At 31.8% G+C, this 14,140-nt stretch overlaps 1 protein-coding gene across 1 annotated transcript; it reads right to left on the bottom strand.

The window, feature by feature from the left end:
* Positions 1-29: 29 nt before the first annotated feature.
* LOC111920619 (protein LURP-one-related 7) lies at positions 30-1,575 on the bottom strand. The gene is made up of 3 exons (XM_023916194.2): positions 1,225-1,575; positions 704-910; positions 30-244 (listed from the first exon to the last, which is right to left on the bottom strand). The coding sequence occupies exons 1-3, from the start codon at positions 1,540-1,542 to the stop codon at positions 98-100; spliced, it is 672 nt and encodes a 223-aa protein (XP_023771962.1). The 5' UTR covers positions 1,543-1,575; the 3' UTR covers positions 30-97.
* Positions 1,576-14,140: the final 12,565 nt, after the last annotated feature.

Here is a 14,140-nt window from a genome sequence, read left to right as displayed (position 1 = left end):
ACCATTTCTATTCGATGGATAAAATACCCTTGATATATAATAAATAATTTTACTCAATTGACATATATACAAGAATGTGTAATTTATGCATTTATATTTAAATCCATAATTTTCTACCATAGAAAAATATTACAATCAAAGCTACAATAAAATCATTATCCGCATATCCTGGAAATATTGTTACTCGGAATCTATTTCTTGGCACCACTACATTTTGGATCCCAAGCTTGTACATAAGACTAGTCTGCATAAAAAAAAAAAAACAATTTTCATTTATAACATTTTTCTAGTATATATATATAATTTTTAAAGTGCAATTATGTGAAAGGACGAAATGAAAGTAAAATGCTCTAATAAACAAATACTATATGAAAGTATGTTGCGATTTATTACATGTCTTAGACATAGTTCTCAAGAATTTGTTTATTATTATAGCATTTCTACTTTCATTTCTTCCTGTTACAACATTTTAGTTTGAAAAATTTACTCAATTATAGTGAAGTCATATACAAGACAACTTTTACTGCTATAAGTCTGGTAGATTTTTCAAATTCTTCAAAGTACTCATGACTTGGCAATATATTTGAAACATTTTCTTTAAATAATAAGCAAGTGTGAATGAAATTGTTAAATGAAAGTAGTAATTACTCATAAACCATGTCCAATTCTGAAACCTAATACTAATATATTGTGTGAAAAGTACCTGTGCTACTATGGAGTCGCCCTTATAAATGGTGCAGGATCTATGAAAGGGTGAACCTCTCATCTTGAAATCAGACTTGTAAGGGTTTCCATTACTAACAAACACTTGAAACTCTAGTTTCGTAAGCTTATTCCTTGTTCTCTCCACTCTAAACATCAAATCCTTCTCTTCAATACCATCCTTCCTAAAACCCTGCCATGTCGATTTCTGCAAAACAAAAAATTAGGGATTGAGATTGAAGACTATTTTGAGTCAATTACTCAATTATTAGTTTCTTGATCCAGACCCAAATCTTCGTTACTCAATTTGCTAACCACCAGGATAAGAATCGAAGATCACTTGATTTAAAATAATTTAATCTCATAAAAAATCAAGGGAATTGGATGAATTGATCCAATTTAGCTTTATTGGAAAGTGCAGAATGATTCTACACTAAGCAAAGGAGACACGAAAACCGACAATCAATCAAACGACGATATCAATGATTCAGATTTAGAATCCGGAGAGAGAAGAGAGCTAACCTGGTTACGAGCAATTGAAATGAGGGGATTTCCAGAAGAATCAGCAAGTAGGCGTTTAAGAAACGGGGTAGGAGTGTTCGATGGAGGAGGAGGATCAACGGAGAAGACTAAATTTGCAGAAGAATCGGTGAATCTGAGATTGGCAGCGTTGGAGGTAGTGATTGTATTGTGTGGCTTCTTCTTCTTGGAGACGAATAGATCTGTTGGGATGCCATCTGAGTTGGGTTGATAGGATCCTTGAGCATGATCCATTGGTAAGTGAGATTTGATTTTCGTTTTTCTGTAGTTTGATTGCTTGAATGCTACTCCATTTGTCATGAACTCATATGATGTATGAACATCTCTAATTATATACACGTATGTATATGAATTTTTCTAAATGTATAATAGTTATATATATATATATATATATATATATATATATATATATATATATATATATATATATATATATATATATATATATATAATAATTTATGCATTATAAAATTATACATACAATATTTTAAAATGTAAAGTATTATGTATAAAGGAAATTATTATACACGAGTGAGCCGAAAATATGTTTAATGATCTTATAAACCTTAGAAAAATGATTTTCGAAGGTAATTGAGTTTCAAATTTGTTTAAAAAAGCGAAATTGACTTATTTAGGTAATTAACTTTTCGGTTTGTTTACATCTGGATAATTTTTTTTTGTACACGTTTAGATAACGAACTTTTTAGAAGTGTTCACATATAACCATTATGATCGGCTGTAACAAGTTACATTTAGTCATAATGATCATATGTGAACACTTCCAAAAAGTTCGTTACCTAGATGTGTACAAAAAAATAAATTATCCAAATGTGAACAAACCAAAAAGTTAATTACTTTAATAAATCAATTTCTTTTCTTTTTTATTTTATCTTTTAATTTTGATTTTGTATAAAATTTAACCTAAATGGTAAAATATTTTAAAATCACATCATTTTGGTAAATATCTTTTTAAAATACACTACTTTGGTAAAAAAAAAAAAACTTTAGATTTGACATGGAAAAAAACACATGGTCATTTTACAGAATTTTATTGTGTAAGATATTAAATATAAAAATTTAAATTTACTAGAGACTAAAAGTATTAAAAATTAAGACCAATAATATAAAAAAAACACACAGTTTGATGAATTAAAGCTTCAAATATTGTATATAGAGTTTCAGGCTTTGATTTGCAATTTAACTTATGGTTTTCAATTTATATAGTTCTTTATTTTTTCTTTCTGGTATCAATTTTCTTTTCCTGCAAGGATTGTGATGCATTGGATTGTGGTGGTGAAAAATTCGATGAAGAGATAATGGGTTGTGGTGTTGATTCATTGGAGTTGAATGACCGAAAAAAGAAGGGACGATGAAAACGTCGATGTCATTAAAAGGTAGAAAGAAGTTGAGGAGGATGAAAGATGGGATGTTGACCGATAAGATTTAGATTAAAATTTTCAAATGTTGTTTTAGGTTTAGAGTGAGATACAGGTGTGTGGAGTCCACTAATTTTTTTTAAATATATATAAAAAATAAATACATAAATAAGAAATTGAATTAAAAAAAATAAAAATAAGGGCACAATAGTCTTTTTAGATAAAACATGGACCAAACGCACAACAAAAATAAACAGTATGGACCATCTGAGTTACAAAAAGACAAAACTGCAAATTTGGTCCTTGTGGTTTGCAAAAATCTTTGGATGGGGTCCAAAAAGTTTTCAGCTTGCACAGAAGGTCCAAAATCAAGGTTTTTCTAGGTTTTTGGTCCAAAAAATTTAAAATCACCTATTTACCCTTTAATTTCACTTTTGTATTTTCTTTTCTTATTTATTTTAATACTTAATGAAATAAAAATAAAAAACAAAGGGGATAGACCTCCACTCCACCCCTACCGACACCCCTATCTCTTTCTCTCTCTCTCTCTCTCTCTCTCTCTCTCTCTCTCTTATCTGATAATAAAAAAAGAAAAAGAAAGAAGCAGCAGCAAACAACCAAAGTTGTTGTTTCAACCCATAGCAGACCGCCATGGCATCCCCCCTCTTCCTGTGAATAACGATCGATCCACCCCGATTGTTTCCTTCCATTCGTTCTTCCCTTATTTCAATCATGCCCCTTTCATTCCAAATCAAATAAAGACGGGAACAAGAGATGATTTCTCCCTCTTTGCAATTGACCAACATCTTCAACTTCTCCCTTCGTTTTCTTCTTGATTTCTGTCACGCTTCTCTGGAGATGGAGCAGCATCCAGCGAGACAATGAGGCTCAAAAACCCTTTACCATTCATCAGGTTGTTACAAAACGAAAAAAGAAGAATAAGAATAAAAAGAAAACATGTGATCAGACCACACTCCTTTTTCCGTCGACTAAATCAGCCAAGCACCCACTATTTTCATCGATCAACCCTCCACCCAAACCTTTCCTATCTTGTCAAACAGTTGTTGCTTCCACCCTTTCCTTTCCCCGTCATGTGCTTCTGGACAATAGAAAGAAGAGTCAACAGAGCTAGCATCGCAAGCCATCCACCACCACTCGCTGCCACCACATGCTGCTGTTATTGTTATTCCGACCATTATCAATTCTTTCTTCTCCATTGTCGGTGCCACCTTCGACCAGCACCACCGAGAGAACCACTGGAGGTCTTGACGAAAAATCAGCAGCCACCAAATCCAAATCGTGTTTGCCTCCATGAGAAGCCCTAATCCACCTAAGTTTGAGCCATTAAAGACATCTAGCCCCTCCATTTGCACACACACACACACACACACACACACAGAGAGAGAGAGAGAACGAGAGAGAGAGAGATAAGGTGAGCCAACTTAATTCCTTTTTTGCATTAATATTTATAAAATAAAAATATAAAAAATACAAAAAAGAATTTTAAAGGGCAAAATAGTCAATTCAAGGGCTCCATGGACCAAAAATACAAAAAGTTGTTAAGTTTAGGACCAAAAACCCAGAAAAACCTTAATTTTGGACCTTCTATGCAAGCCGAAAACTTTTTGGACCCCATCCAAAATTTTTTGCAAACCACAAGGACCAAATTTGCAGTTTTGTCTTACAAAAATAAGTTAAAGACCAAATACACAAATTTCCAAAACCATAAGAACCATTCGTGTATTACTTTTATTTTTGACAAAACTGCACAAATGGTCCCCGTGGTTTGCTGAAAATTGCCACTTTGGTCCAAAAAGATTTGGACTAGCACCACAGGTCCAAACTTTTCATTTTCTTACAAGTTTTGTCCAATTTACTTTAAAATTTTTTGCAATGACAATTTTGCCCTTAATTTATGTTTTTTTCAGTTTATTTATTTATCTAAATAAATTTTCGATTAAAAGAAAAATAAAAAAGAAATTTCTCTCTCTCTCTCTCTCTCTCTCTCTCTCTCCACAAGAACACTTTACTTCTGTACACTTTTTCTTTGAATATGGATCAAAGATCACCCTTGTTCATGTCTGAAATCCAGACAACTTCTTCACAAAAAGCTTGTACCAAATAAAGCACTCAGGAATCTGATTACTCTGTGGTACATATCTGGTGAAGATTTATTGCCAAAACTGAAAAGGTTAGGTAACTATTTTCCGATGAGGATAACCCAGTTCCTAGAAAATAACCGAATCGAAGTTGTGAAGGAACTGGCATGTTGGAACTGGAGTTTCAGAGTGTGATATTGAGTGAAGTTAAGTTTGTTTGGATTGCATCGATGTTGGTGGGGGCGATGACGGCGAATTCAAATTTTTGAAGAAGCCACTCGATTATTTGCCCTAAAACCATCCTTCTTGTTGTCCATCGCTTCTTAGAACCCCAAAAAGTCAATTCTGCAACGATTTTCTCTGCAAACTACATTCCAAAAAGGTTTCATCCTGGGTTTCTGCCTAAATCACAAAAAATGACAGAAATCAAAGAATTATGTGAAGATTGTTTTTCAATGTGAGGTGAAACAGATGTAGATGAACAAAACTTGAAGTGTTGTTGTGGTTTGAAGTTTCATAAGAAATTTTGCACGCTTAGAATTCTTGTGATGTTTTGGAGCATACCAAGAGAAAGGGTTTTATCATAGGTTCCAGTGATCAAGTTGGATTAGGTTTTATCTAGCAACATAAAAAACGAAAAATTAAAAACCCAATTTACAAAACAAGAACACAAAATCAGGAAATCAAAGGTTGTTCATACCTGTTGTAGCATGGGTGAGTGGATTTACGATTCTAGGGTTTACCACAGAACTAGGAATGAAAGTCATCCCTCTTAATCTGCCTTCGTACATCTCTCTCTTTTATCTCAACGATTGCACTTTGTAGGTTTGTTTGATCTTTGACAAAATTAATTTTTTACAGGTTTGTTTACTCCATGGCTAAATTAATTTGCAAATAGGAGAATTTACTTGGGTTTAAAAGGAGAAGATGAGAGAGAGAGAGAGAGAGAGAGAGAGAGAGAGAGAGAGAGAGAGAGAGAGAGAGAGAGAGAGAGAGAGAGAGAGAGAGAGAGAGATTTCTTTTTTATTTTTCTTTTAAGCGAAAAATTGTTTAGATAAATAAAAAAACTGAAAAAACAAAAATTAAGGGCAAAATCGTCATTATAAAAGTTTAAAGTAAATTGGACCAAACTTGCAAGAATATGAAAACTTTAGACTTGTGGTGCTAGTTCAAACCTTTTTGTACAAAAGTGACAATTTTCAGCAAACTACAGGGACCATTTGTGCAATTTTGTCTTTATTTATCTTTTTGTTCATATTTACCTATTTTTAATATTTATATCTAAATAATGATGTTTTCAATTCACGATAAGAAATTGATTATATAACGAGACTAATTATTCATTTATTTATCCCTAAGTTTTGTAACACATGTTTGTAAATGGTTAACTAAACGACCCACAATTATTTTCCGTCAGCACTTTACTTTGACCGAAACTTTTTGGCAAATGATTTCTCCAGCTATTAGTTTTTTTTTTTTTTTTTTTTTTTTTTTTTTTTTTTTTTTTTGGTAACATGGGATTAACCTATTTTATATAGGTCTGACAATCGTGTCGTGTTCGGGTTGGCGTAAAACGGATTGACGGGTCAAAATATGATAACCCAAATACAACCCATTTAAATATATATGTCACGGGTTGGCGGGTTTGGAACATAAACCCATATATGACCCACCAACCCATCAGGGGCGGATTTAGGGTGGGTCACCGGTGGTACCGACAACCCCTAACTTTTCCAGACGCAGTGGAAAAATTTTTGAAAAAATTTAAAATTTTTATTTTTTCTACTATCGTACAACCCCTGACTTTCCCGTGCACTTCCTACTGTGAAATCCTGCGTCCGCCCCTGCAACCCATTTACTTATATGGGTTCATAGGTTTTTGGGTTCGTGGGCCAGATTTTATAAATAAAATTGACAATTAAACATGAATAAATTCTTGATAGTTGATGCAAACATATCCAGATTTTAGACACTTAGGGGATGTTTTTTTTTTTTTTTTTTTTTTTTAATGAAGATCTATGCACCTCCTACTGTGAAATCCTGTGTCCACCCCTGCAACCCATTTACTTATATGGGTTCATAGGTTTTTTGGTTTGTGGGTCAGATTTTATAAATAAAATTGACAATTAAACATGAATAAATTCTTGATAGTTGATGCAAACATATCCAGATTTTAGACACTTAGGGGATGTTTGTTTTTCTTTATGAAGATCTGTGCAACCACTTTTGTCTGCGCCGTGCAGACAAAACACAGACATATAACTTCGCAGAGTGTTTGTTTTTTTGGAAATGCGCATATCACAAAACGTCTGCGCGAGATCTTTCTGCCGCTGATATGTGCCACTATCTTCAAACCTCATTTTAACCTTAAAAAAACATAGGCCACTAGTGTTTTTTTTTATTATTTTTTATTTATTTATTTTTTTTGCTGAAAATGCATGTTTAATGTTTATGACATGAAATTAAGGTTAAAAATCAATTTATTTCAATAGCTGCAGACGTTAAAAACAAACAGTTTTCTTATTGCAGACTTCAAACATTTGGTCCACCTCTTCTGCAACAGAAGCTTGTAGATGTGGTCGGCAGACTGCAAACATTTTGGCTTCAAAAAAACAAACAGTACATTAGCTACTTAAGGCTTAATCATCCAAATGAAAATTAAAAACATTCATAGAAACATATTCAAACTAAACATTAATACAAACATAGATAATACTTATTATATAATACTTATTAAAAATTGATACTTATACATAAATACATTTAAAAATTATATATATATATATATATATATATATATATATATATATATATATATATATATATATATATATATAAACAGGTTGGAAGGTCAATCCGTTTATTTTTTTGAGAAACCCATATACGATCCATTAATAAATGGGTTGACGGGTTGAAAAACTCAACCCAAAACCCATTTATTTTATGTCGTGTTACAGGTCGTATCACGGTTATATCAAGAATTATGAGCCCTAATTTTATAGAGGTGGAAGTGAGAAAGTCTCGGGTTCAAACCTAGACATAAGGAAATTATAACCGGCCCTTCAATAAATAAATAAATAAATAAATAAGCTAGTTTCATTTTTACACGGATATTGTTTTGTGAACCAGAATGTTCCACGAGTTACCTTTTTTGATATTTTTTCTAAGTTATGATTTGATTATTTAACATTTTGAGTAAATATAAATCTCCATCTACATAACCAAAATGCCTAGTGTACTGTACTTTTAGCAACTCCAATGACAGCAGAAAAAACACAAAGATAATAATCAATTTCAACCACACGTTAAAAACATCAGATAAAAACATATGCATCCAATATTGTAATTATAAAATATCATATTTTTCTAAACTGATATATATTTTTCATCAGCCTTACTAGTGTTTGATATAAATATTCACTAAAGTTATAGTACACAAATATCTATTAATGATATATGTTTAAAATTGTCATATTTATAATATCTTTATTTTTGCATTACACAAAATTAAATTAACGGCAAAACTATAGCATGAGATGGAACAATCTTTTTTCTGATTTTTGCAGCAAATATCAAATTTATAAGAAATAGTATATTTATAGTACACAAATATCTATTAATGATATATGTTTAAAATTGTCATATTTATAATATCTTTATTTTTGCATTACACAAAATTAAATTAACGGCAAAACTATAGCATGAGATGTAACAATCTTTTTTCTGATTTTTGCAGCAAATATCAAATTTATAAGAATATATATATATATATATATATATATATATATATATATATATATATATATATATATATATATATATATATATATATATTACTATCTTATAAAAGAAATCTAACTATTTCTAAAAATAGATTTAATATAATAATATTATTATTTTAAGACGTCCAAACCATTAAGCTAATAGTACAACAAAACATTAATAAAATAATATTAAAATTTTAAATCATCTATCTTTAAGATCTTATCTTTTCTATGGTTTTGACTTTTGACCCCGTCAAAATAGAGTTACATTGACTCTTTGGTTGCTTTTGACCCAACTCGTCTCATAAATCTAATTTAAGTCTCCTGAGATCATGACAAATATTTCTCGATTCTAGTCGAGCCCTCTCCTATATACAGTATCGTCGTAGCAATTCAACAGTCACCACCATACCGTCGCCATTAAGCATCCATCATCATCTATTAGACGACATCACACCCTTGGCCTTAATATTACCAACGTCTTCCTTCCACCTACAACCATCCACAATCACCTACATTGTACCATCCCACCTTAAAGCTAGACCCAATCTTGCTTGCTTCGTTCACCCCCTTATCTTCAAAAAAGTCGCTCTACCTCCTTATGTCCACCAACGCTACTAATCATCTCTGGTCCAACTGATATGACTTCGATCCTGCAAAAACATTTCCTATACATTATAGTGTTATAATAGGTAAATTGACAATAGTTTGTAGTTAGGGATCATGGTAAATATATTTTGCACTCTATCTATTTGATCAAGTGCTTCAAAGGGTGTTTAACATATATTTTTTTTAATCAGGTCTAGAACGAGTTTTGGATCCAAGAGAAGATAATGAGTCTAAAGGGGGGAGGTGTGCGGAGGTCGCCACTAAAGAAAAACTACAAAAAAAAAAAAAAAATTAAAGACAACGATGGAAAATCAGGGTTTTGTCAAAGCCAACCTTGGTTCCTGGTAGTTTTCTTATTTTCAATTATCAATACAACTTCTAATTTTGATTTTGTTTTCTATTCTACTTCTGATTTTTTAGCAAGTGTCGTCAACTTCCTATTAGATAAGCATTATAAGTTTCCAATTAGCTTATAAATGAATATGTTATTGATATCTTTTGGTATAATAACTTATGCATCAAAGAAACGCATATATGATTATTTTGTTGGAATGAGATATTATTAGCTGAAGAGTTAATTTGTGAGATTAATCTGAAATTAGTTATATGTACATATTTGTTTCATCCATGTTTCCGGCAACTACCACTATCTGAAACATAAACGCCAATGTATCTATCTTTCAAAAACCCAACTCTCTAAGTGTTTGTTTAACTTAGAGTTCCAGTGGGACTTAGATCCATGTTTTGAGTTGAAGATCCATGCATCTCTTTCACTTTGAAATCCTAACTGTTGGATCTACTCTGCCTTTGGCTATTATTTCTCTTATCATCATGTTTTTAACAAGGAATAAATAGGAATGAAAATGAAGAGATTAGAGGAATTGCAACAATTTCATTATGGAGCCTACCTCTTGGATCTCTCAAGTCTCAACAAAGAACATGTCAAAGATTTGCTATGAGGTGCATGTCGAGCAATAAAAATATTTATATATATCTTGTGTTCCTTGAAATATAATATATATTTATATGTCTTGTGTTCCTTGAAATATAATATGATTGCGAATGAAATATATTGTTAAAACATGTTTGCACCAAAAAGAACTAATTGCCGAAACAAATTATTCATCGCCCGCCGCTTTGCGCGGGTAAACGACTGGTATATATATATATATATATATATATATATATATATATATATATATATATATATATATATATATATATATATATATATATATATATATATATAAGAGTTTAAGTAATAGTAAACTTTTGACATTTAATTTGGCCATAATATTTTCTACATTTTGGCAATTTTTGTCCCTAATTTATTAACCACAATATTTTCTCTATTAGTAAATATCCATCTGCTTACTTAATTTATTAACAGCAATTTTTGTCCCTAATTTATTAACCGCAATTTTTGGCAATTTTTGGCCCTAATTTATTAACCGCAATTTTTGTCCCCTTTTCGGAGTTCAATTTAACCTCAAAACATCCATCTGCTTACTTAATTTCCATCATCTGGGTTGACTTGAATCATTTTAATGCTTGAAGTTAATAGGAAATACCTTAATGGTGTATCTTAAAAAGATTGCAGATGGTTGTGGTGCCCATATTGTTGCCAAGTTAGAGACCATGGAGCCCTGTTCTAATGTAAAAGGCACAAATAATTTTTCTTAGTTTATTCATTTATAACCTATAACAAAGGTTTAGGTTAAATGTAAGAAAGAGCTACGTATTTTCATTATTTTGTTTATTACAACATGCTACTTTCATTTCTTTTTTATTATAGCATTATATTTTTAAAAAATCTACATAATGTAAAATGGCCATTGAATACAAATGTCAATGTTATTTGGTAGATTTGTAAAATATAATGCAAACTTGAAGGTACAATGCTACAATTGGTTATATTTCTCAAATTAGAATGCCGAAAACTTATTATGAGTCTAATTTTGTACATATCTTATATTCAGACATCCCATATATGAGACCATGAAGAATTTATGTGGACGATGGGGGCACACTATAGTAACTGCATGGCTAGGTCACCAACCAAAAATTCTTTTTCAATAAATCCAATAACAATGACCATTCAGGTACCCAACAAAAGAAAATTTTAAGAATAAAATTTAACTTCAAAGTTCAGTGTAAAATGAACAAATCAATAGAAATATGCCTTTTATTTCTTGCATTTTTATTATTATTGATTAAACTCATTTAGAAACGTCATGATATTTGCAAATTTCAATAAAGCCTCCATGGATTTTGCTAAACTTATTTGAACTGTACCAATGAAGCGGAGGGGTGGGAGGGGGGGGGGGGGGGGGTGTTTACTAGTTAAATAATATAGCATATAAGGTATATATGATTTGGGAAATAAATTGATGATTAACATAATATTATTATATGATGAAAATGTGTTTTGGTGTATAGAGAGAGTGGCCCGCCATATATAGCCAACCACTATTCATTCACACAAAATGGTGTGTCTTTAGAAGGTCCATTGGAAGGCATTTGACCTCAATTTTTGTGATATATGCCGATTGGAAAAGGCCTTACACATATATTCTTTCATAAACTAGAAACATTCCACAAAGCTTAAACCCTTTTTGTGAAGTAGTGTTTTCATGGTTTATAGTAATGTTTTGATTATATAACATGTTTGGCATAAATGGTTGTATATCCATTTAAACAAACTACTAGTTTATTGAAAATTTTGCCTAGTTTCTATTTTACAAATATGAAACATTTCGTGAAATCCTAATCATACTACAAAACATCCATTTTAATGTTGTTTCAAGTTTATCTTTATATTGTTTGCGTGTTGTGTCGTTATGATAGTACTTATTCAATGCTACTAAATGTTATTTACATTTTTCAACAAGGTCATTACTGCAAGGTTGTCGTGGCCGTCAAGGACAAGATATGCATCACAAAAGTGATCAAGGAGAAATTGATCATGAATGATGCTCTTTTGGAGGTATTCAATAGAATATGTTTTGGTCTATAGCTAGATATTTTGACCAATTTTGGAGAGTCATTCATTATCCACATTATGTTTCAGATTTACATTCTCCATGAGTCATATCTAGTTGAGGACGAGATGCTTCAAGTTAGAGACTATGCATTACATTTCAAATAACTATAAATATGTATTATGACTAGCTTACCTTCCAACATATTTCCTTCAATGAACATTAGTAGGAGCGTGTTAAGGGTAACACATTTTCCTTTTATAACGAGAAATGATATAAACAAGTAAAATTATTTTCTATAATGTCACTACCAACAAAAACAAGGTCAACATATGTTTATACACATAATCTTCATCCAAATTTAGGGTTACAAAAGATAATCAAACCATAACGAATCCATACATATGAAAACTACATCCAAAATCATTATTTACAAGGCTTCACTCCATCCTAATCTCTCATGATTTCATCTAAGTATATGTCTGTGACATCCCTAATTTCACGGTCAGAAAAGACCAATTTGTTTATGCTTTGTTTTATAAAATCAGAGTAATCCTTTGATTAAAAGAGTTGCGAAATTTTGTTCCCAAAATAAAATATGATAAAATAAAATTTATCAAAGCATTTCTTAAAGAAATGAATTTTCATTAAATAACAAAATCTCGAGATGTCATGTTCCGATACAGACCAAAAGCATAAACAATATAAAATAGACCTTACAACAATTATTTATAACTACTGATCTATAATCCAAAATCTCTCGTCAAGTCCACCAACTTATACCCTTGTGCCATTACCTGTAATGCAAAGAAAACTGAGTGGGTCAGGCTTGAGAGCCTGGTGAGCATATAAGGTTTTTAACCCATAATAATACATTTATTATATTCAATCATCAAACAATCAACCCAAACACCCATCCCCATATCTCCTTTATTTCTTAAGGGTTTACCCTAAGAATCAACAATCCTTCATCCATTCATTCCTAAGGATTTATCTAAGGGATTTACACAAAGTCCATTGCTGCCAAAGTTTATCTATCAGATACTAAATCCATAGTTATCATGTGCTAACTCCATAGTCACCAAGGTTTATACAATAGGGACTAAGTCCATAGTCACCAAGGTTTATACAATAGGCGCTAACTCCATAGTCACCAAGGTTTATACAATAGGAGCTAACTCCATAGTCACCAAGGTTTACTCATACCATCTTTCATCCCACACCAACTATTCCATCTACCCATGTTCTACCCAACATATTTGTAGATATAAAATACATATACAGTTTAACTCATTTAAAAACTATATAAAACATCCATTCCACACCCATCTCAAATAAACAACAATATATAAACACATAGAATGTATTTCATAGCAAATACTTCATATTTATGTGTTAGAAGAAAGTAACTACACACTCACTTGATCAGAAGATGATCAGACAGCACTACGGCTTGTAGAAGTAGTATTCTTCGGTACATCTGGAAGATCTTCACAAAAATTGGCTTCTCGCGGGCAGAGCTTCGGCTCGGGAATTTCACTTCTCGGGATCTTTGGGGCTTCGGGACTTGCTTCGTGGCTCGGGAATGATACCGGGGCTTCGGGATATTTCTTGCACAAAAAACGAGGTAAAACGGGAGAGAGAGAGAGAGAGAGAGAGAGAGAGAAGAGAAAAGGAGCAAAGAACTCGGCTGCCCTCCCATCTCTTTTATAGGGGTTGGATCTATGCATTACGCTAGACGTAATGCTTAGCTACGCGGGGCGTAGTGTGGATAAGGCCGCTGACTCCCCCCCCCCCCCCCCCCCTCTTTAGGATAATATTGAAATTTATAATTAAATTTAATATTTTAATTATTTAATAAACTTCAAAAATTCATATCTTCCTCATACGAACTCCGTTTCCGACGTTCTTTATATCCATGCGTAGGTGAGACTACGCTCTACAACTTTCATTTAGGCTCCATCGGCTAATTTTGAATTTATTTTTATTATATTATTTTAGTAGTCCGGGACAGGAAAACTCCGTTATAAATTCATAACTTCTTCATCTGACGTCCGTTTTCGTCTGTC

This window comes from Lactuca sativa, chromosome 8 (genome assembly GCF_002870075.4).
Source record: "Lactuca sativa cultivar Salinas chromosome 8, Lsat_Salinas_v11, whole genome shotgun sequence".
NCBI classification, from domain to species: domain Eukaryota; kingdom Viridiplantae; phylum Streptophyta; class Magnoliopsida; order Asterales; family Asteraceae; genus Lactuca; species Lactuca sativa.
The sequence above is the reverse complement of the archived record's forward strand: the minus strand, read 5'-3'. Positions and strand labels throughout refer to the sequence as shown.